This window comes from Dicentrarchus labrax, unplaced genomic scaffold (genome assembly GCF_905237075.1).
Source record: "Dicentrarchus labrax unplaced genomic scaffold, dlabrax2021, whole genome shotgun sequence".
NCBI classification, from domain to species: Eukaryota; Metazoa; Chordata; class Actinopteri; family Moronidae; genus Dicentrarchus; species Dicentrarchus labrax.
Window position 1 is genome coordinate 26684127 of NW_026136715.1, and position 22843 is coordinate 26706969.

Consider the following 22843-nt stretch of genomic DNA (forward strand, 5'->3'; position numbering starts at 1 on the left):
GTCTGTCCCATGGATGTATGAAGAGAGAAAACGTTTTTTCCCTTTCTTGTATTTAATGATCATCAAGTGACACAAAAACATGAGGAATACCGTTAGTAAGAAGAATAATCTTTATTTGACTTTATTAACCCCCAATTAGGAAATTATTCTTTCACTCAAATGATTTTACACACATACAGTCACACACACTCATGGACATGGTTGAGTGATGGGCTGCCTTGCTCAAGGGCACCTCTCCAGCTACCTGTCCACACTCCATACTGTGGTTCATGCTGGACTTGAACCTGACAACCTTTAGTTCCTAAGCCAAGTCCCTATGGACTGAGCTACTGCCGCCATAAAGAAGAGAACAACAAAGTGAAATGGTATACAGACACATTTCAATTACAAATAGGTTTTTAAGGCATTGTAGAAAGAACAGAATACTCTGAAAGATCAATTGTTTTTTTAAGGAAGTAGTTTACATATATAATTTTAAAATACAATTCATTACAAAGTTGAAATAGATGAATAATTAAGAAAAAACAATTATTTTGTGAAGTTAAGATGGCTTGACATTTTTTCAATTGTAAAACATATGTATACCTATTTTTAAAATTAGCTACATGCTCTCATAACTTAACAGAAATAAATATCAAATGTAATCAAAGGTTAATAAACAAAACTGTTGTATGTGTTTTTGTATTTACTGCAACGTTTACATTGGTTTTTTCCCCTCAAAGATAGAGACAGACAAGGGCAGCATCATGTATGATGTTTTTGGATTAATATTACTGCTGCATTAAAGGTCCAGTGTGTAACATTTAGGAGGATCTATTGTCAGAAATGGAATATAATATTCACAGGTATGTTTTTTATTAGTGTATAATCACCTGAATATAAGAAACATTCTGTTTTTGTTACCTTAGAATGAGCTGTTTTTATCTATAGAGGGAGTGGGTCCTCTCCTACAGTCTGCCATGTTGAACTGCCATGTTTCTACGGTAGCCCTACAGTTTTAAGCGTTTTTTCAGAGTTTCGCAGACATCATAGTTTCTCCTTCGCGTTTGGAATGGGAGGGTGAGGCAAGGGCGTTGCATACCCAGTGAATAAATAGTCAAGTGGTTTTCAGATCCTGTAACCCACTATATGCCACTGAATCCCACACTGATCCCTTAAATGGGTTCGATAGACTATTCTTCAGCAGAAAGAAGTTCCACAGTCTATTATACAGACATTGTGCCCTTTTGTATTTGTATCAGTACATACCCAGTTAAAACAGAGAACTAGCTTAATTTCCATTTTTGTTCATGGAAAGGAAATAGGTTTTAGCTATTTGTCAGTCACAAATAAGAAGGAAACAAAGGAGAGCAACAGAGAGATATATAGATAGATAGTCCATACAAACACAAAAGGCTTCCAGCCCTGGGGGCCCTGTTGCCTAGGTTAAAAAAGTAGTCTTTATTTGAAAGGATTTTCCTACTCATCAGTGTTCACAGGCTGAGAACCAACTGAAGTCTGTCATCTCTGCCAGTGTTTCACAGAGTAGCAGCAACACAGCAATACATTAATTCACAATCATTATTTAAAACTGTCACAGGAAATAAAACACACAGTGCAACATTCACATATGTACTCCTTTATATACACCCAGGGTCCCACACTCGGCTAGTGTTTCTTTGTCTTCTCCCTTTTCTTCTTCTCTTGGTATTCAAGGATCTTTGTGTGAAATATTCCTGCAGGACAAAGGACAGGAAACTGAATCAGTGCACGGTCACATATATATAATATATAGCATATATATATAACCAAATATATATATATATATATATATATATATATATATATATAACCCGATATATATAACCGAAACTACACTATGTTTGAAACAACATTTAAGTTAACTAAAACAAATGAAAATGTACAGGGAATGTCTTTCTTTCTTGTCTTGTCTTGTCAACACAACAAGCATGGGGAGGCACTGGTGAACTCAAACTGGAACGAATACTGAAACTAATAAAAACTAAACTGAAACTAAACATTTTTCAAGGGGGAGCCGCATCTTGTCAGTCATTCCTAAGTCACCATGGCTGAAGGCTCGACTTGCTCATTGTATCCCCCACAAATAACTATGTGTGAGTTCCAAACTAAAGACAGAGAGAAGAGTTGCCTATCTGTCATTAAATGTAAGGTCCAGTGATTGCAGTATGTTAAAGTGCCATTATAAGAGTTTTGAGCATATTTTGATGAGTGTCACCATTACATAGTTGGTCTACCAGTACAGGGACACTGACACGTTGACTTTTACACTGTAAAATGTCATGCTCACTACATATATTGGACACAATAAAGGTCGGGGACATAGGAATTTAGCGATATATCGCAATACACATATATGAAGATTCAGATCAGTGATATGAAAAATGAATTGCGATATATTTTTTAAACAGCTGAGGGCGCTATCTACTTTTGACTTTGCTTGTTTTTGACGTCCTAAATCACTCACGTCAGTAGCTGTATCGAGGTGCAAAGACATGGCGGCTGCAGGTGAAGACTTTGAAATTAAGGATACTCAGTCTTGTTTTTTTGTGTGAGAAATAAAGGAATTGATTGAATTTATTGAAATTTCAATCTCATTTTGTTATATAGAGTCGTGAGAAAATCATATGTTGAACCCAGTGTTGTGAATTGTATGCGATCATACAATACATGTATTGTTACATCCCTACTGGTACATAATTACTGATGTGATTCTGGGTTGATGTTTCCATATGTAAATCTCGATAAACAGAGCTCTATAAGATGCAGTGAGGCAGTTTACTGAAGTCATATCCATACACATATCTGACAGCAGTTCTATAAGGAATCTAGATCTGGATCTTTGAGTTGAAAGATTTGTTGACGGTGTGTGTGTGTTCCCAGTCCTCACCCTGCTGTGGTCCAGTCTGCTGCTGCTCCACCTCCTGGATAAACAGGTCAAACATCTGCGTCTGGATGAACTTCTTGACAAAGTGTCGAGTGGTCTTGGAGTCAATGGCCTTGTAGAAACTTCTCTTTTCAAACACGCCCTGCTGTCCAGTGCGACCGCGTTTCACATATGAGGCGTAATGGCCGACTGTTTTCACAAAGAAGTGCAGGAAGGCTTCTGACACCACCCGGTTCAGCTCCTCTGCCGCTGAAAGAAAGGACGGGAAACATTTGTGATGATGGAACTATATTCCTGTGTTTAACTTTGGTTTAAGTTTACTCACTTGATGCTTGCTGCCTGTTACTTAGTTCCTCTAGTATTTCAGTTTGGAGCTTCGGGGGCAGAATAGACCCTTCATCACCAATCTAGATAAGGAAGATTTCACAGTTTGCATTAACACCAAATGGCTGTTTCATATGGAGGATGATCAACAGGTTTTGTTTATTTTGTTGATCCAACACTTACTGAAAAAATAAAGGTCTCCTTCTTTTCCTCAGACAAGTCGACCACCAGCAGCTGTTACAGACAGAATAAAAAAAAAGGTGTGAGGTGAGGAGGTCAGTCCAACGTTAAAGATGTTTGTCCTTTCTATCTTTACCTGTCCAATTAAAGAAAGGCATAAAAAGCCCCAAAATATCTAAGACAACTGTTTTTAGTTTTTTTATGTTCTTAATGATAACTCACATCACATGGGTCCGTGACCTGGTCCAGAAGGCGTTTCTGGACTCCCAGCAGGTAGGGGGTAGGTGCCATCACTACATCGATCAGGATCTCTGGAACAATGGAGATGAAGGTGTGCTGCCAGGTGAAGGGGTAAAGGAGGGCTGCTACTGCATGAATGACTTGGGACAATGTGCTGTAGAGAGACAAGAGAGCTGACATCAGAACTCATTATATGTTTAGTTATGTTACTGAACACTTGCTTTATTAGCTGGAAGGCTTTCGTGAAACGTTTGCACAAACAGTTGAGTTTCACTGTTTAAACGGAAAACAGGGAAAATTGAGAATAAAGTTGTCTCTAATAGAAGCCTGGTTCTTCCTGCAGTTGAGGTGAAGAACTAGAACAGCCAAGATAGAATTTTAAACATATAGGCACTTTCAGGAATGTCAGACTGAGGATAAAATCTTGAAATTGATGTACAAATTCATATTTCAAAGCCATCTGTGATTAAAGGCCACTGTACGTTGCCCGAAGGCTCAGTCAGGCTGCTGGAGACCCGCTGTGGAACACTCAAGGCTCTTTTCTGCATTCTGCTATTTTTATATGCCGGCCTTCTTTGGTAAAGGGTCAAATGAATATATAATCGTCAACTTGCCACATCCAGCTTGCAGAATGGTCACTGATTAAAGTCTTTGTTTATATATTTACAGTTTGAACTGGGTGTCTGTGGTGAAATTCCAGGAAAATTTACTGCTAATCCAACCTGAACATTACCTACTGCTGCAGCTTCACGTTTAAAGCGTTTAACTGAACACAAGTTAACTTTTATTATGAAGTAGTCACAGGAAATACCAGGTGTGTCAGTAAGTTGTGTCTTAAACTCTGACAACAGTCATTTTGAGCATTTTCTGACAGTGGATTAGTCTGAAATATTGCAGGGAGTAATGGAACAAGAAGGAGCCATACATTTGAAAAATTTTGGCTCTTGGACAAATGCAGTTACTGGCCTCTGCTTTACATTCTCTGACATGAAGCAAAACCTGTTTTTCTTGTTTATTTACCTCCAAAGTCTGTGAAGCAGGAAAAGGAATGCTAAATTTTTTCCTCAGATAATATTTACTACTGTGGAAATACAGGCGGAAAATAAAGATAATATGGCGTGCAACGTAAAGTACTGCTACAATGTATCTGTAACCACATCCATTATACTCGAGCTACGATCGATGCTGCTTTGATTCCAAGACTCACTTTATTCATAAAAAGGGAAATCCAGATTGTTTTTCTTAAGGAAGGTAAGAAGTTTTGATGTTGACCAGCCTCTATTCAAAGTCACCATCACTGTCTATATTCCTCCGTCTGGGAAAGCAGAAGCAGCGTGTGACGTCATCCACACTGTGACTGCAGGACTACAAACGAAACACCCGGAGGCCTTCATCATCATCACAGGGGACTTCAACCACGTTTCTCTCTCGTCCACACTCCCAACCTTCCACCAGTTTGTCACATGCACCACCAGAGACAATAAGACCTTGGACCTGCTGTATGAAAATTTTCCTGTTTTTTATATCTGTATTTATTTCACTCAGATGTTGCTGTGACAAGTGAATTTCCCCATTGTGGGATTAATAAAGTTATTTATCTTTCTATATGTCTTTCATTGAGTCAGGTTGAACATTTGCTATGATCTGTTGGTTTGGTAATCTCAGTGTGAACCACAAAAAACTTGCTGGGTAAAATTGTGTGCGATAAAGTCACTGGTTTACACTTTAAGGATCTTTGCAACTTGTATCTGGTCAGAACCAGAGAGCTGTGGTGTCTCAATTATAAGAGTAAAGAAAAGTTTTTGCTGCCGTTTCTGATGGTTTTGGTGTCAATAACAACAATGGCGCTGATAACCTGCATATTTTCTTGTATTGATCACTGTCTTTATTCATTGTTGTATGGTTTTGTATGCCTTGTATAAAGGTGAGTGTTCAATACCCCAGTTCATCAGCGATGAAAATGATCCGTCTCTCCAGGACAGCAGCGGCAAACACCAGTAACACCTCCTCGTCCGTCAGGCAGTCGAAGAGCTTGCCGAAGTTCACGTGTTCCAGCCAGGAATCCAACGGCCGGGTCAGACGGATTATCTAGATGAGAGTCACCATGATCACAAATATGTCAATAGTTTGCTGTTGACTACACACTGACTTTCGACTCTTAACTCACTGCTGTCTGACTCTGAAGGCTCTAAAAGCATTATTCTACTCTAAACAAAGGGTTTTCATGATTTATTTCTTTTTACTTTTACATTATTGGACATATTTAGAACAGTGCCTTCACTGCTACCATGAACAAGAGTCTTTACATAGCCAGAGAAGCATATCTTTGTCCTGCCTTCTCCCTGAGGGCAGGTCATGGTAACTAGCACAAACAATGGCCAGCATCAGGGATTACTTGAGATGACAGTGAGCTGTTGAAACATGGTATGTGACCTGATGAGAGAAGTGTTAGGTTTCTGCTCTGAGGTTGGGTAATGTAGGACAAGTTCAGACACAACTCCACACAAACACACCCTCCTGGAAGATCTGACTTTATACAGTCACAGGGTTACACTGTATGCTGTGTCTCAAAGTTGCCAAGTTGGCTTATAATAATACGTCACTTTGAGCTTTTTCTTCTTTTTTAAAGTTGCTTGTTTTTTGGGCTTGGTTTGAAAAATATGGTTTGCTGTGGAGGAAAAAAATCAATAGGACTCCTAGCGGCTAACTAGCTAGCTAATGTTAGCTTTCCACCGTCTGGAGCAACTCTGTTGTGAAAAGTATCAGATGCTGTGTACGTCACATAACCAGGGACTTTTTATTTTTCCATGTCGGACGGATTCTCAAGTACTGGAAATACTGGGCGAGGGGTGCAATAAAACAGCTTTTATTTGATGAGAAATCACAGGAAGTTCTCTTTCCTAATAGTGCAAGCTTCACAGTGGAGCGTTAGCATTATTGCAACAAGCTTAGCTGGTTTGTCCAGCACCGGGTGCATGTGTGAAATACAGCAGCTGTGGATGAGAGGGGAACTGCTGGACACACATTTTAGTTCATGTCCTGCTCGTTTAACAGTTAATTGATAAATTGCTGAATAAATGCAATACAGTGAAGTTTAGAATTGCTATTTTTTTTATTTATCATTTTGGCACTGACTAAAACCTCTTTGGCAGGCATCAAAAATGTCTCTGCAAGAAAAGCCCTGGACACATAGAAAAAAAGCAATTTTGAGAAACAATAATATTTTCCTGATAAATTTAAATGAAATATTGTGGTTTTATTGAGATTAGATTTGATTTTAATTTTTAGAGTGCACTGTCAGAAGAAAGTACCCCCACACAATATGTTAACATTGTTAATTTATACCAAATAATATTACCTACTCTGATTTATTATTGTTTTATAGACGATAAAATAAAATAAATGAATGGAGCACAGGATTCTTTTCAGTTTTCCTCATTTTCTTCGTATTTTCTGCCTTGCTATACAGATATCACCAGATAATGTCAGCATCAACCCTAAAATACAAGAATACCCACCGGAGTAGTTTCACTTTAATATACTACAGGCTCATTTATTGAGCTCATGTATTAGTCTCCAGAGCGTTGGAAACACTGTTGTGTGAGTAATGACACAGCTGCACTCATGTTTATCAATTCTAAAGAACTAGGAACCCTTCTTATCTCCCCAGTTCTTTGGAGCCTAAAAATAAGGCTCTCCCGTCTACAGTAATGACTTTGCGTTTTCTACGCAATGTTTTCCTCTTGGGTCACTGAATGTAGTCATACTTCCTGAAAGTCCCAGTCCCAGTCTTTACAGGAAGATTTGGGGAAATCCTCTACATAACGATAGAGGGAGATTCCAACCACACTTATCAAAAGTTATAAAAGTTGTAGAATAAGTTCACACACAAGTATGTTCATAGTTCACAGTCCCAGAACAGGAACAATTCACTCTAATTTCTTTCTTCTTTACAAAATGCTGTGAGTGAGACTTGCTGTTGGCTCGTGGTCTTACTCTTTGTTAATGATTCATTGTGATCGTCATTCACTTAATGAACCAGCTTTCCACTGTTGAGTTTCCTCTCTCTTCAGAGGTGCACTGATGTGATCAGCAGAACCAGAAAATGAAAGTGAAACTTCAAAAAGTTCCATCTGGCATTGTTTCCTTGTGTACTCCTCTGTTCTGTCTTAATGGAGTTTTTATCGTGTCTCACAGGAGTTAACGACACTCACCTACTTGTTCATTAGTTTTAACAGGACACGTTGAGTTCACCATCTACCAAAAACATTAGCGTGTCAATTAACTGGGCTTGAGTCAACCAGAGCTATTCTGAATCTTTAAACTCAAACAGCTGCCACCAAGACAAAAGAGAACATACTCTGTGGATCAGCATAGTCTTTGTTTATGTAACATTAAAAGAAGAAAAAAAGCAATAACTTTTAATATGTGCTGTATATCATCAAACTTTAAGTGGACTCTTATGAGCAGAAGGGGGTAGGGTTTGGTCTGACCTCAGTGCCCGACTCAGGAATGAAGCTCTTAATCTCCACAGTGTGTCCTGGAGCTGGGAATGAAGCCTCCCTCAGCTTCTGCATGAATGGGTAGATCATGGCCATGGAAATCTGCCGCCGCTTCTCCACCTCGTCAAATATCTGCACGCACACGCACACACACGCACACGCACACACACACGCACAGGAAAAAACACACATGATACAGTACCAACAAATACTCTAAATTCACTAAAATGTATTCTGAAACATACAGATAGTCAGTGGACTATCTCAAGCAGTGAAGTAATGTGATCTTTTTTTAAATTTTACTTTAAATACATTTTGTTTAAATAAAAGTCAGTATTCAAATGTTCAATGGAGAAAAAAAAACATTGAGTGGATGGGATTACCGGTACTACAAAAATCCAGCTAATTCATTTCCACACCACTAGGTTCATCACTACAGCAACAGAGTCGTGTCATAATACCCAATCTGCTGAACTCTTTCACACCAAGAACAATAACACATCATCCACATTGATGAACAATAAATATGGGTTCACAAAGTTCTTCAAAGACCAGAGGAGTTCAGAGAATCACTCTGTTACGAGTTGTCGTCTTTAACAACAAATTTTATTCATACTGTGGTAAAGAAAGAAGATATCACTAAGGACTTTTTGACGTTTCATGTCATTTGCAGCCTAAAATGATGTTATATCTTTCATCACTCTGAAAGAGATCCTAACGATATCATTCACCACTGTCATTGTTGTTAAAGTTGTGGTGTGGACCCTGCCATCCACTTGAGTAAGAAATAACTGTTTAATTACAGATGATGACAAATTAAAAGGAAAAACCTCAATAAATGAGTGGAGAAACAATGAATGCAGATACTTCCACACAGGTCCACCACATGGTGCAATTAACATCCCATTACACTCTGTAGAATGTATAAAATGCAGAGCAGGCCCAGTTGATTCTGATTTTGTCAGATGGACACTAGAGCAGGGCTGCAGTGCATAAACCCCTCATTATAAAGATGAATGAATCAATGATAAATCTGCAGTGGTCTACAGAGATGTGAAAGGTGATTGGGTGAGTCATCCTTAACCATATTCTCCACTAGTGGGCGAGGGCGTGTGTGGCATACACCAAGAGAACAGTACAGGCCTGAGTGCTGGACCCCTACAGTGAGGTGATCCGGTGGCCCTGTTAAGCTGTAGCGGGCATTTTGCTGGTATGGTTTGTCCCCTTACAGGGAAGGGTCACTGCAAATCAATACAAAGTCGTTCTGAGTGACTTTGGCCCGACTTGTTAAACAGCGCTCTCAACCACCACCATCATCATCACCACCATCATCATCATGGCAATTACCATTATCATAATATTACCATGCCAGCGGCTGCGCATGTATATTCAGCGGCCGGTAGTGCCTTCAAACTTTTGTTTTAATATGTTTTTTCCACTTTACTGCTGAAACCATCATTGAATGATAGCTGATTGGGTTTGATTTCAAATGACTAAGCCAAAATTGTTCAAATCGACTGGATCAGGAGATTTTGAGCAACGGCTGCACATTCACATGCTGCCGCTGGTAGGCTAGATCCTTCGAACTCTCTGTTTGTGTTTGTTGTAGCATGAACGAACAGAAAACTTTTACTTTGTTATAATTATGTATAATAATTAATACATTTCTTTGATTCCTTGATCAAAAGACCAAATGAGAGAATATGTTTTGGAAGATTGGTGTTCTTTCCTACAGTCAAGTTCCAGAGAATTGTAGAATCAATGCCAAGGCACACAGAAGCTGTTTTGGCAGCACACGGTGGCCCAACTAAAACACTTTATGTAGCTTTTGCCTTATATTTGTCACCTGTCTGGATTTGTCTGTAAATCTTTAAATGTTATTTCTCAATGTAAAGGTTTAAGAGCTGGTTCAAATCCTAATCCACGCTGACAGAAATAAAATTGTCATGGGGAAATACTAAATCATTCATTTTATATTCATTGGCCTTTATGTGATCTAATTTAAGTATACTGAATCTAAATATATTAGAATCAGCCTATACAATATCATTCACTGTATGTTAGTTTTTAAATTGTTGAATGTAAACTTTGAACAGGTTACTAAAACAACCCCAAATCCCTGGAAAATCCCTAAGGACAATGAAGTCCTGTCCTCTGGTTGCTACTGTACAGCCCCAATTCAGACACTCATTTATTCCCTGCAACGTTTGCCTCCCACTGCTCTTAATGTAGAGTGAGCGACATGCATCACTAAACAAATAGAAAACCACCTGACTCGGGTGTGTCTCCTAGTCACTAATCAACAGGTGATACACCCTTGATACACATATTAATCTCTCAGAAGACACAATTTAAGAAGTCTGCCAAATGATGAGCAAGTTGCCATTTTCCTAAATCTTACTGGCCAAGTATTGAACATGTCACATAGATTTGGAAACACAAGAATGATTAAACCAGGTGAAAAAATAAAGGAACAGCAGACGGGACCTGAACAACTGTTTATGGCATTTCTTAGAGCTGAAGGCTAGACAGAGAGAGGTACAGCTGAGTTTAGTCACAGTTGAACTCACCTTGGAGAAGAGGCCGAAACAAGCCAGCGAGCTGATGATACAGTAAGCCTCGGGTGGTCGAGCTCCTTTCCCTCCAGGCTGCAGATTGGAGAGTGAAAGCAGAAGATATTTAATGAACATTAGAACATGACTTCTAAATGATGAGACAGTGAAGACGCCTTCAGTCTACACACTGACCAGTAACCTCCTGCAGTATCCATTTCTTCTGCTGCCATCAATCTCAGTCAGAACAAAAGAGAAGGTCTCACTGTAAACAGAGAGAGACAACTCAGAACAAGGGACACTGGTGTACAATGAACTGAACCATGGATACAGGAATAAAGGTTATCAAAGTGAAAACTGTTGACAGAGGAGGAGCTGCACCTGTGGTACTCGGTCAAAGGAGCCCAGTTGATCCCCTCTGGGAAACAAAAGAGAGTGATGGCCTTCAGTGTCTTCTCCTCTTCCTCCTTCTGAAATTTTGCCATCCCATCTCTCTAAAACAGAAACAATAAGCTTTTCATTAATAATGTTGGTTGTTGTAATTTAAACCATCATTGCCATACTGAACAGAGCAGAAAACTATGCCTTTTCCAAGTGTAATCTGTGTCACTCAACAAACACTCAGGTGTTCCCTGTTAGACTGACTTATTGATTAAACATTCTACCATTAAACTCACCTTGGGGAACTGGTAGGTGATCTGAGGTTCGTAGCTGCTGCTGCCCTTGGCCTTCTTGAGGCTGACCACCACCAGGTACTCAAAGAAGTACTGACCGCTTAAGTAGCGGTGTTGCCTGGATGTGTCGTCTCCCACCACCGGGCCCAGCTCCTCTGTAGTTTCAGGGTCTTTGCCTCCTAGACAGAGATGTAGAAATACATTGCTTTACACTGTGATCCAGATGGAAAGGTTTACAGGCCTCATTACATTGTCACACTAGTGTAAACTGCAATGCTTTTTGACCTACAGGCCTGTGACTTTACACTCCCTGCTGTGGAGAGTGGAAAGGTTGTTGAATATGGTATGGTATGGTCTATGATAGGATGGTGGACAGAGACGGAGCTGGGTGAAATTCAGATGAGCTGGGACCAAATCATTATAAGGAATACCCTCAATAAAAGGGACACAAACAATATAGCACTTGCTCATTGTTTTTGTTTTTTTTAAGCAATAGTTGAACATCTTCTGGAATATATTTATTGAGATGGATCTCACTCTCATGCATGTGTGTTAAGTCTAGAGCTAACGTCAGGATTTGGTTAACCTAGCTTAGCACAAGCTAAACAATTCCCAAAATGTAATTATTCCTTTAAACAATTTCTCCTGCTCAGACGTGTGTTGTCCCAACTCGACGAGTCACAAAATTTAAAAACACATTTAGAATGAGAATGATGGGAAGCCACCTCATCATAAGACAAACAATTCCAAAGACCTGTAAACCTGTGTAAACTGTATGGTTTTTTTTTTATCACCGACTGGCCGGGACTTGAATGGACTCCCAACTGGTCTGATAAACTATGACTGCCAAATCATCACCATATTGTATGTAATCAGTTGAAAAGCCTTTTTCAGAAAACTCAAACAATACGTGGACCCACTATCATGACACTACTTTACAGGGTGTTCACTGGAAGTGCTTTGATATTCAGTATTGTTATATATTGTGGGTTGTGTTAACACGGAACAGTTTGCATGTGTGTAGTACGGTGGCTGGTAAGTGCAAAACAAATTAACAAACTCCGAAGCAAATTAACAAACTCTGAAACAAATTTACAAACTCTGAAACAAATTAACAAACTCTGAAACAAATTTACAAACTCTGAAACAAATTAACAAACTCTGAAACAAATTTACAAACTCTGAAACAAATTAACAAACTCTGAAACAAATTTACAAACTCTGAAACAAATTTACAAACTCCGAAACAAATTTACAAACTCTGAAACAAATTTACAAACTCTGAAACAAATTTACAAACTCCGAAACAAATTTACAAACTCTGAAACAAGTTTACAAAGTCAAAATCGTACGGAAGGGGAATGTACTAAATGCCGGATCTGACCCGGAAGTGATTGAGTGAGCGGTTTGTTGTGGAAAGAGTTGTGAGGTTTATATGGAGTTTCAAGATGTTTTGCCCGTTTTGTGGAAACCATTTGGGGCAGGTATTAAGGTTTTGTGATTCGTGTGGACGGTCTCTGGAGTTTTTAAAGGCTGCGGAGCAGACGGAAGGACCAGACATGCTGCAACATCTTGAAACTCCATATAAACCGCACAACTCTTTCCACAACAAACCGCTCACTCAATCACTTCCGGGTCAGATCCGGCGTTTAGTACATTCCCCTTCCGTACGATTTTGACTTTGTAAATTTGTTTCAGAGTTTGTAAATTTGTTTCAGAGTTTGTAAATTTGTTTCAGAGTTTGTAAATTTGTTTCAGAGTTTGTTAATTTGTTTCAGAGTTTGTAAATTTGTTTCAGAGTTTGTTAATTTGTTTCAGAGTTTGTAAATTTGTTTCAGAGTTTGTTAATTTGTTTCAGAGTTTGTAAATTTGTTTCAGAGTTTGTAAATTTGTTTCAGAGTTTGTTAATTTGTTTCGGAGTTTGTTAATTTGTTTTGCACTTACCAGCCACCGTAGTGTAGGCCTGTCACAAAAACTACTTTTGTTAGACAATATACTATCCCACAAATAATTGCTATAGACATTATTATTATCATTTTAAGACCACCTTATGACACTTATAAAATGATAAGCATAATATCGCAAGTACACCATTTCAAAGGACAATTAACCTCTAATTCTTAAGGATATTCAGACATTGGAATGTGAAAACAAAATATTAAAATATCCTTGACAATAAAACATAAATAAAACCATACAACAAAAACAATATATAAATGGACTCTTGCACTCTGTTGACAAAAACTGCACTTAAATTTGGCACAGGGTTGGACTTAAGAGTCATTCACTACTTAAAAGGCTATATAGTAATGCTAGGCAAAACCTTGATGTTTTTTTTGGCATCATTTTGGCTCAAATGTTGGTAACATACTTAAACAATAAGTTGATATTGTGATAGGAGATAATTACACATTGTATATATCGTACGCTAAGTTGATAACATAATTACTGTGACAGGACTACATGTGGTGTGTGTGGAATTCTTTCAATGAAGTTAATATTATAATTAAGTAATATTTTCTATATCCTATAGTTGGAAACTGGCGGGAGGATTCAACTGACAGTTGAATATGGTTATATTTATCCTCTCTTTGGATGGAATATGTTATTCTGCTGACAGAATTATTTATCTACAGTGTTTACAACAGAAAAGTTTGCCCACAGACATTGGCTCTGACACTACTGTTGACTCGACTGCTTAGTACAGAGTCCATTATTCACAGCCACACTAACCGCCTGGTGTCCTTCACACACTGCCAGCCTGCATGTGTTCTCTGCTGCATTCCTCCCTTTTTGTCTAAAATAAAAGCCCACCAGCAAGGAGTTCTCGGGTTGGCAGCCTTGTGTCTGTGTGTTTTGGCCTACTGGTACAAACCCTACCACACTCACATGCATAAAAAGTTGGCCTATGTGCAGTTTGATGATCATTAGGCTTGTTTTTCCTTTTAGGGTTTAGGGTATGTAGAGATATGTTCCACCTGAAAAACCCCTTCCTTTGACTTGAAAGGAATCTGTGAAATTGGGAGCTAATACTAAGCTGAGCAAAGTTTTAGTAAAAACATGACAGTAAACTGTTAATTGGAATGACTGCTATGAGTCAGCTGTGTTGAGACTGTTCTTGAGATTGTTGCCACACTGACAGAGTGCTTTGTGTACCGACTGTATTAACAACACATGTTGCTGGTCTTCCTGTGTTGTACAAATGTATCTGTCACAATCCAGATGTGAAACCGTTGCTTATCCACCGAGTTACCAGAAAAACAGAAACCAATGCACAGTGTATTCAATCCAGTAACAGTGCTGGAAGAAATACCTTAGTGAAACTTGTGTCGTGTCACCATCCTATGCAGACTGTTTCTGGCTTCTACTTTCTGTGTCTATTTTGGGTCAGACTCATCTAAAACCTACACCACCAAGTAACTCTTATTATTCTCTGTATTACTTAATCATGATCTAAGTTTTGGAAATATAGTTCCCATGATGCATTTGGGGATGTAAACAGGAAGTTTAATTTTAGTAAGAATTTTTTACATGCGTTTTTTTCCCTTTTCATTGAATCTTACATTTTGGCAGATTGGAACGATTAAAAGTATGATGAATCAGCTATTAGCAGTTCCTGTTTGCAGTGTACCCATGGGTGTACGGACAGCTGTCACTGGTTTAATGATACTGAAGAAAACTCAAATTCTGGGTCATGAAATAAACAGATCTGAGTCAAACAAAAAAAATCTGATTTGGGCTGCTTCTGCAGTGAGAACGTAGCCTAAAGTAACGGTGAGTAAGAGGAAGTACTTCATTCAATCATCTTTCTTCGATGTTGTTATGTAATATAATGTAATACTCACTATCTCTTTTGCCTTTGCGGAAGGAGGACCACATGGCACTAAACCTCTTGAGGGCCCCTTGTCGTCCACCTTCATCTTCCCCTGATGGGATGTCTGATGGAGAAACAAAACCAGCAGCTCAGCTACTCAGTACTGAAACCTTCAAACAACAATGTTACACAAGTGCTGACAGTAGTACACTAACACCTTTATATTATATATATATATATATATATATATATATATATAAAAAAGGTATATACTGTATAGTATACAGATCAAACACTGAGAAGTAGATTATACTGCAGAAATCTTCTTTGTTACGGGAATCTATTCTAACAGATGCTGCTCTTTATTGCAAAAGCTGTACTTTAGAGTCACCTTTTAAAGTAATATTCCACTGAAACTCTGTCTTCTGGTTAGACTGCTGATGTAAAATAGATAGATGTTAAATGACATATTCCAATTATTTTGACTTCATATGATAACATGATTAAAGTAAAAATCTTATCTTTCCAGTCAAAAGAAACATAGATAGTGGATAAAAAAAAGCCTTTGTTACTCCAGCTACTGTACTTACTGTGTTTCTCAGCGACATCAGAGATGAGGTTGCCTTTGGGCTGCTCACCTAGACAACACAGAGAAAAGCAGGGTAAATAAACAGCAACATCAGTTGGATTAGGCTTTTTTGATTTGTACAAGTGACATAATGCCAGTGCTGTAGATATATATCTCTATATATAGATATATAGAGATATATATTTCTTTTTTTTTCCTGAAGAAACTCAAAAAAAATAAAGTGAGAGAAGAGTGCTTCTGAATTGTATTGGTTTCTACAACTAATCTAAAACTATTGTTTTAATTCAAAATCTACTTAGAATGGACACTGACATTGGCAGTCTGGACAGCCAATCAACGTCACTTGAAACCATATGCCTGGCTGTCAAAACTAATCTTTTTGGCAATGGCAATGGCAAAGGCATTATTTTGTCCTGTCTCTGTCTTGACTCTCTCGTTTGGACTCGAACCTCTCTGGACTCAGTCTTTACCGGTCTCAGCTAGTCCTGGTCTTGACAAAGGTGGTGCCTATGTAATGGAAATACTGTTCAAATGCCATTTCTTTCATTACATTTAGTTTCTGAGAGTAAATGGTGAGAATAAAGTATAGTCCTACAGTACCTTCACTATCCGGCTGTAGCCCTGGGTCAAATTAGCTTAAGCAGTCCAATATATGAAAGCAAATGTTTGCGGTGCATTTGCAAGCATATGTGGTCTTGGATACTGTGCAGATACTTGAAAATGACAATGGTGTGAATTTAGAATTTGAAGTCAGTTATAACTTAAGCCCTAATGTGCTAAAATAAACACACGCTTAGAGGGACTGCCTTGCAGGAATGTGTGTATAGAGCGCTGTTTTTCAGTCTGGCAGACTGATTGTAATGCTGGCTAAGTATGAGGTGAAGCTAAGGCTGATCAGCTAGCTCAACCAGGACCATGTTTGTATGGAAGGTCATATTTCCATGGTAACTTAGGTCAGACTCAATTGAACCTGCTTTATGAAACAGAATTGACTCCAGCGTACAGGTTTGCATACTCTGTGCTCTGTACCACCCAGAGTGGTCCAGTGTATTGCAGTCTTATCTATTTGGATTGGCATATGACAATGTACTGGAGCAACCATCATTAAAATCTCCCTGTTGCCTAAAAACAAAGGTTTTGCAACATAGTGAGACGATCCTATTAATGTTCTGTGTATACTGCAACAGTCTGCTGAATCATTTGTTTACTTCAGACTCTGAAGAAATATCCATTCCTTTGCTGCATTCAGGTCACGTGGGAAAAACAGCTTTCTACTGGAAAATACGGTCGACAATATCTTTCACACGGTACATAAACAACCTTAGGAAATAAGGCTTTTAAATACTATTAAAAAAACGCACAATTCATATCAGGCTTTAGTGTGTGACTGTCTGAAGAAAATATTCCTCATATTAACTTTGAGACAGCAAAGCTCGCTTCAACTCGAGTCAAGTGTATGAAATGAATTTCTAGGCAACAAATCACCACTCTTGAAATGTGCAAGCAGAGAGAGAAATTAAAAGACAAACAGAGAGAGACAGAGAAAGAGAGACACCTTCCTGAAAACAGGCACAAGTAAAAGTGAAAGTCACAAATTCTGAGTCTGTGTTAATGTTAGGTGAACTCAAGTAAAGTAAAAGTAAGCTGTGATTATTCAAACATATAGCGAAGTGAAAATGAATGTAGTCAAAAAAATAGCTTACAGTACTAATGTTTAGCTACTTATTTTATTTTTTTATTTATTCTTTATTTAAATAGTCAGCAATGGCTGACACTGAACATACAGTACTGATGTTTGATTAACTATTTACTTTTGTATATTCTTTATTTTCTAATTGGTTGACAGAGTAGTCTATACATTGTTTGACATGTTAAAAAATGTTCAACTTAATATGCTTTAATGAAGTTAAAATAAATCTGTTAGATCTGTTGTTATCTGTAAGAAAGCAGCCTTCTGAATACCTTTGCAGAGTCACATCAGAAAACACAATCCACATAGAAAAGGTCTATTTTCATTCAAACACATAAATGCACTTTATCAGCCGCCATATTGGTAGTTGAGTCTCAAAAATCCAATATCAGTCAGGTTCTAATTGTTTTGTAATGGAAAGAGACACAGTCATCTAACTCTCAGCAAGTAAACAAATTCTATTTCTTGTAACGCATTTAAACTCCAGTTCTTACACATGTTACATATTTTATCATCAGTGTTTCCCCCAGTGGAGGAAACACTGACACATCTGTAGATGACTGATAAGAAAGGTCTGGACTGCCACAGAATTTCATGCATGCGTAAGAGAAAACTGTAAATGTGAAAAAACTGATAAATGCTACAAATCCTCCTAATCACTTGTTGAAATCACTGAAGAATGAATCTGTTTGCACAACTGTTTTATGCACGAGGCCCAGTGTTTGCGAAAAAACACCTTGCTGTTGAATTTTTCAAATATCAATTTGAAGTGTTTTGAGGAGCAAAGTCAAACATCCATCCACCTCTACTGCATTGGGGTGGAGGCAGAATTTTGATAGGAAAACAGGCACAATTTATAACTATATAATTATAGATACTGGGGTGAACTTAACCTTTAATGCTTTAAGTGTGCAAATCAAGAAAACCCATTCTTGTTGGTTTTGCGGTTATCACTTCAATGTTTGGTTTACTGCCAAACACGATTTCACATTCATCATGCAGTTAGACGTATGTGTTACATTAAAAAGCTGAGTGAGCACATACAGCACACGAAGAAAGAGTTAAACTGAATGTATCCTACAAAAAAGGAATCCCACTGGACATTGTCCAGGTTTCAGTCTGGCTGACCTCCCTTGTTCCTGACAACAACTTTACTGAAGCTTAAAGTCTGTAAGTCTCTGCTGCTGTGACAAGGTGTGTGTCGCTGTGTCGGTAGCAATGCCAGTGTTTCTCAACCCAACGCCTTGTACTTGCACAACTTTGTATTCAATAAGAAAACATATATGCAGCAAAAACTATCTTAGGTTGTAGTGTAATTTATTTACTTTACATCAGAGCAGGTTTTTCCTAAACCTACACACTTTGCCGAGTTGTGCTACTGCTATTCAGCTCTGATGTGGGTGTAAATAACAGTCCTGTTGAACAGCCTCATGCCCTGAGGCTCCTGAACATGTTACAACACCATGCTGTCAATTCTATAAGAAAAGGAATGGCGCAGTCACAAAAGACCAACTAAAACTGCTTCAATCCTGTTCCCTGTTATTTTTCCCTCAGAAAACCTGCAAAATCTGTCCACTTATATTTTTATCTACCTGTACAGTTTCCAAAATATAGCCGTTTTTAGCTTCTAAATTCCGTTTCATCAGTGATCCTTCTTCAGTGTCTTCAGCCACATTCTTGGCTCGATGTGTAGACAGTCATGGAAAACCTCGCCTGGTGTTTGATGTGTTAAAGGTGTTGATACTACTGAAAACACCAGTATTTCAAACTGACTGCAACAACAGAGGCATACTTCTGATTGTAATTTCAGCTCCCGAGGCTTCAAAGTAATCCAACTTCTATACGTCTAATAAATAATATCTAAGAGCTGACTAACTGGTTTGTAGCTATATTAAAGTAGGCAACATGCTTAAGTATGAATAGCAAGTGCACTTGTCACAGTCCGAAGTCTGGTTTTTGATTGACACAGGGAACCTCATTGTTAAAACCTCGTTTTATTGAGGTATCCAAAATCCGCCTGCCGCCTCTTACCAAACTCCATTTAACAAAAGGTGAATTTAATGCCGCCGTCCTAGTCATTAGAGTACATATCTCGCAGGGCTACAAAACACATGATTGGAGTCCATTATTCGCTTCGGCAAGTTTATATTTCACCGTGCTGCACTTTATTCCAGTCTACTAGTCCCCAGTATTCAACAAAAAAAACCATACAGTGCGTTCACCAGTAACACAAACTAATGTTAAGTCTAGCTTTTTGTTAACATGAAGTGGTTGGCAGGGCTACTGGATACCCGGATACACAAATAGGAACAACCTGCTCGACACAGGTCTATATCGCACGGTCCGACAGGTATGCGACAGTACGTGAAACGTGAAATAGTAACACTGTTCAAAAGTAAGGTACGTTTTTTACAATATGTAACCGTTTAATGGGCTTTAAATCGGAATATCACGTAACTGGTTCACTACGTAGACCCAGTCAGTCACAGTAAACAGCCCCGGTTGTTTACTCACTCCATCTGCTCTTGAAGTTCGTCAGTCGGGGCCCTTTTCTCCTCCTCGTTACCGTCCCGCTCATTGCTGCTGAACTCCACAAACTGTCCTCCTCTCAGCTGTTTTTGTTACTAACACAACAGTTCCACTTTATCGTCTCCATATCCCGCACATACACAGCATCCTGCCTCGCGCTCACCACCGGCCCGCGTGCTTCACAGGCTGAAACAGCTCTGCCTGGCGCGTGCCCAAGCGGTCCTCTTCTGTGCTGCGTTCAAGTCGTGTGCGAAAAACGGCCATGAATGTGTTTCCTGCTACCAGTACAGTCAGTCGCACACCAAGTTCAAAATAATTATACAGGCACAGCCAACATAAACACCACAAATAGGAAATGTGTTGGGGTACATCGATAACACCCCCATCACCACAGGCTCAGCAACGCCCGCCCGGAAAGTTAACAGTTCAAATAAAAGATGTCACAGAAGCTGAGCAAGCCAATAACAACAAACGGCTACTTGAGTAAGTGCAGGCCGAGAAGCTGTTACCTTCCTAGGATCCTGTTAAATGCCAGAGAGCTGAATCAGACTTAGTTCAGTGACTGTCCTCTACTTTGACAAGACTGTTTGGACAGGTTGAGATTACTGGGAAATGCTGTCTTCTACTTTTTGCTTCTAAATAGAGAAATCTGTTCACCTACCAGAGCTTTCAGGAGCCATGGAGTCAACACTGGGGAGGGGGCAAATCACACAGAGGTCTCAGGGTCCCCCCATAAAAAAATAATCATTTTAAAACTCATTACCTGCCATTCAACCATCAGTATAGTTTTCCACCATCTTATATATATTAGCCTATCTATTTTTAAAAAGAGAGAGAGAGAGGGGGGGGGGGAGTCGAACCCATGGCCACTGCAGGAAGACCATTCTCGTTCACTAGCTAATGCACTGTGATGATGACCCCTCCCACTCTGGTTATTCTGTGTCTTTTTCCCTTTGTTCTTTGCAGGAGACAGAGTGGCAGTGGTGTGGCTAGTGTATGAGCTACACCTGATTCCTCCCTGATTGCAAGGCTTTATAGGGGGTTGAATCAGTTAGTTATCTGTCCCTCCTTCCAGCCAGCAGCATTCTGGGTTTGTTGGTGTTTACAAAGTCCCTTTACATACACGACACTCTGCCCATATCCACACACACACTCACTACACTACTGACAACACTGATGTACATATATTTTTTTATATACTTTGTTTAGAGTAAATATGGGTTAAATAAATTATTTTTTTCTTAAACTCCTTAATTATCTGTGTGGTCTCTCTTGTTTTGTTTTTTAACTTTGAGCTGGTTCATGACATGCACAGAATGCTAGCTGTGTTATTATGGAGCCTGGTTTTGTGTAATAAGGAAACAACATTGTCTACATTATGTTCACTGCCACTGTTTTTCCAGTCCAGAAAGTATTTCAATTTTCACCTCACAGAAGTTCTGTCAAGGTGTTTGGTGTCCACCATCCACCAAAGCACAGGACTGGTGCTTAAGTTTAGGCTACCAAAACACCTAGTTAGAGAGATTGTTGCTCTGGTTAAATATTTAAGAAGGAAAACAACACCACCATCTTCACCTAACTTTAACCAAATACTGTTGTTTTTGTAACTGTTAATGTACTGACTTCCATTAAGTCAAGGAATTATAGCAAATGGTGATGCAGTTAGAATTGGCAAAAAAGGCCCCGCTCTGGAGAACAATTGAAGCAGCAGCGAGGATTGCTGCAGAACTAATCCACCCGCTAACAAACGCATGAACATTTAATCTTTAACTAGCAATATCAAACACTTAACCCTTAAGGAGGCTGGGGTAGTGGAGGGAGCTGCAACAGCAAATGACATTGGCATGAGTGTGTCAGCTGAGGAAAAAGTGTTTATACAGAACACAAAGCAGAGTTTCACCCGGTGCCTTTCCACTGGCTTTGTGTGCAGTCATGCTCTCTCGTACCTCTCTGTCTGAACACACCTTAAAAGTGAGAAGTGTCGCGTTGTAAAAGCCAGACTTTGTACCTGTATAAATGTGATTGGACGTTACTAGTCAGCTGGTAGCCACGCAGCTGATTAACAGGTCAGTGATTGCGAAGCATGAAGGCTGATGCGATCAGCTAAGGCAAGCGTGACTTTAATGCTCCGCCTTAAAGTATATGCTCCATTTAGTATGCCACGTGCTGCCATGTCCACTTAATGTTCATGTTACCATCATACATACCTGTCTTCCTCAGCTGGTCCCGAGCCTTGTTTAGCTTTGAGGCGCCAACTTCATCTAGGACTGACTCTACGATTGAAAATGGAAAAGGTTTGCATTATGTGAGATATTTGTAGAATAAAACATATGTGAAAAGGGTTTGTTATACTGGGTGTGGAAAAAACAGGCATTATGTAGGGAAATATTCTGCTGACACAATCACAGGTCCTTCCTGTTTATCTTGGTGACCTTTGTCTGCAGGTTTTAGAATAGTCTCTCTAATATGAGAAACACACTGAGCATTAGTCATTTAGTCAAAATTAAATTAAATAATCAATAAGCTGGTGAAGCACCCACTGTAAGTAAGCGCACCCTTTGTCCTTTTTGATTACATTTTATACCTCCAGCCTGGGAGGTGATTGGCAGAGAGTGGACAGTAGTCACTGTACAATTATACAAAGAAACCGCCTCTGCCAAAATAAGGACCAATAAAAATAGTGACTCATGTACTAATCAGTAAAGGATGACACCCAGAATAACAAACTCATAAAAAGAGGGAGCAGACTGTGCTCCTGGTGTCTGATCCTGCGGACCTTTCGAGTGAAGCAGATCGGACCCACAGCTGTGTTATTTACTTATTCTTTCAAATAAAAGAAGTTGA

At 39.0% G+C, this 22843-nt stretch overlaps 1 protein-coding gene across 4 annotated transcripts in view; it reads right to left on the minus strand.

Moving 5' to 3' along the window:
* Positions 1 to 96: 96 nt before the first annotated feature.
* Positions 97 to 22843, minus strand: part of LOC127377989 (DENN domain-containing protein 2D) — a 29123-nt gene continuing 6376 nt past the window's right edge. Inside the window, exons 2-16 of one of the 4 annotated variants that reach the window (XM_051426388.1) lie at positions 22207 to 22272; positions 15782 to 15829; positions 15583 to 15628; positions 15223 to 15315; positions 11381 to 11556; positions 11085 to 11197; positions 10899 to 10968; positions 10722 to 10799; positions 8143 to 8283; positions 5589 to 5737; positions 3632 to 3803; positions 3413 to 3463; positions 3231 to 3312; positions 2909 to 3154; positions 97 to 1715 (exon numbers count right to left, since the gene is read on the minus strand). In XM_051426388.1, the coding sequence (XP_051282348.1) occupies positions 1648 to 1715; positions 2909 to 3154; positions 3231 to 3312; positions 3413 to 3463; positions 3632 to 3803; positions 5589 to 5737; positions 8143 to 8283; positions 10722 to 10799; positions 10899 to 10968; positions 11085 to 11197; positions 11381 to 11556; positions 15223 to 15315; positions 15583 to 15628; positions 15782 to 15799 (1503 nt within the window). In that variant the 5' untranslated portion in view covers positions 15800 to 15829; positions 22207 to 22272 and the 3' untranslated portion in view covers positions 97 to 1647. Of the gene's footprint in view, positions 1716 to 2908; positions 3155 to 3230; positions 3313 to 3412; positions 3464 to 3631; positions 3804 to 5588; positions 5738 to 8142; positions 8284 to 10721; positions 10800 to 10898; positions 10969 to 11084; positions 11198 to 11380; positions 11557 to 15222; positions 15316 to 15582; positions 15629 to 15781; positions 15830 to 19984; positions 20312 to 22206; positions 22273 to 22843 lie in introns of those variants that run through there. The other 3 variants (XM_051426387.1, XM_051426385.1, XM_051426386.1) reach the window with 3 other exon arrangements.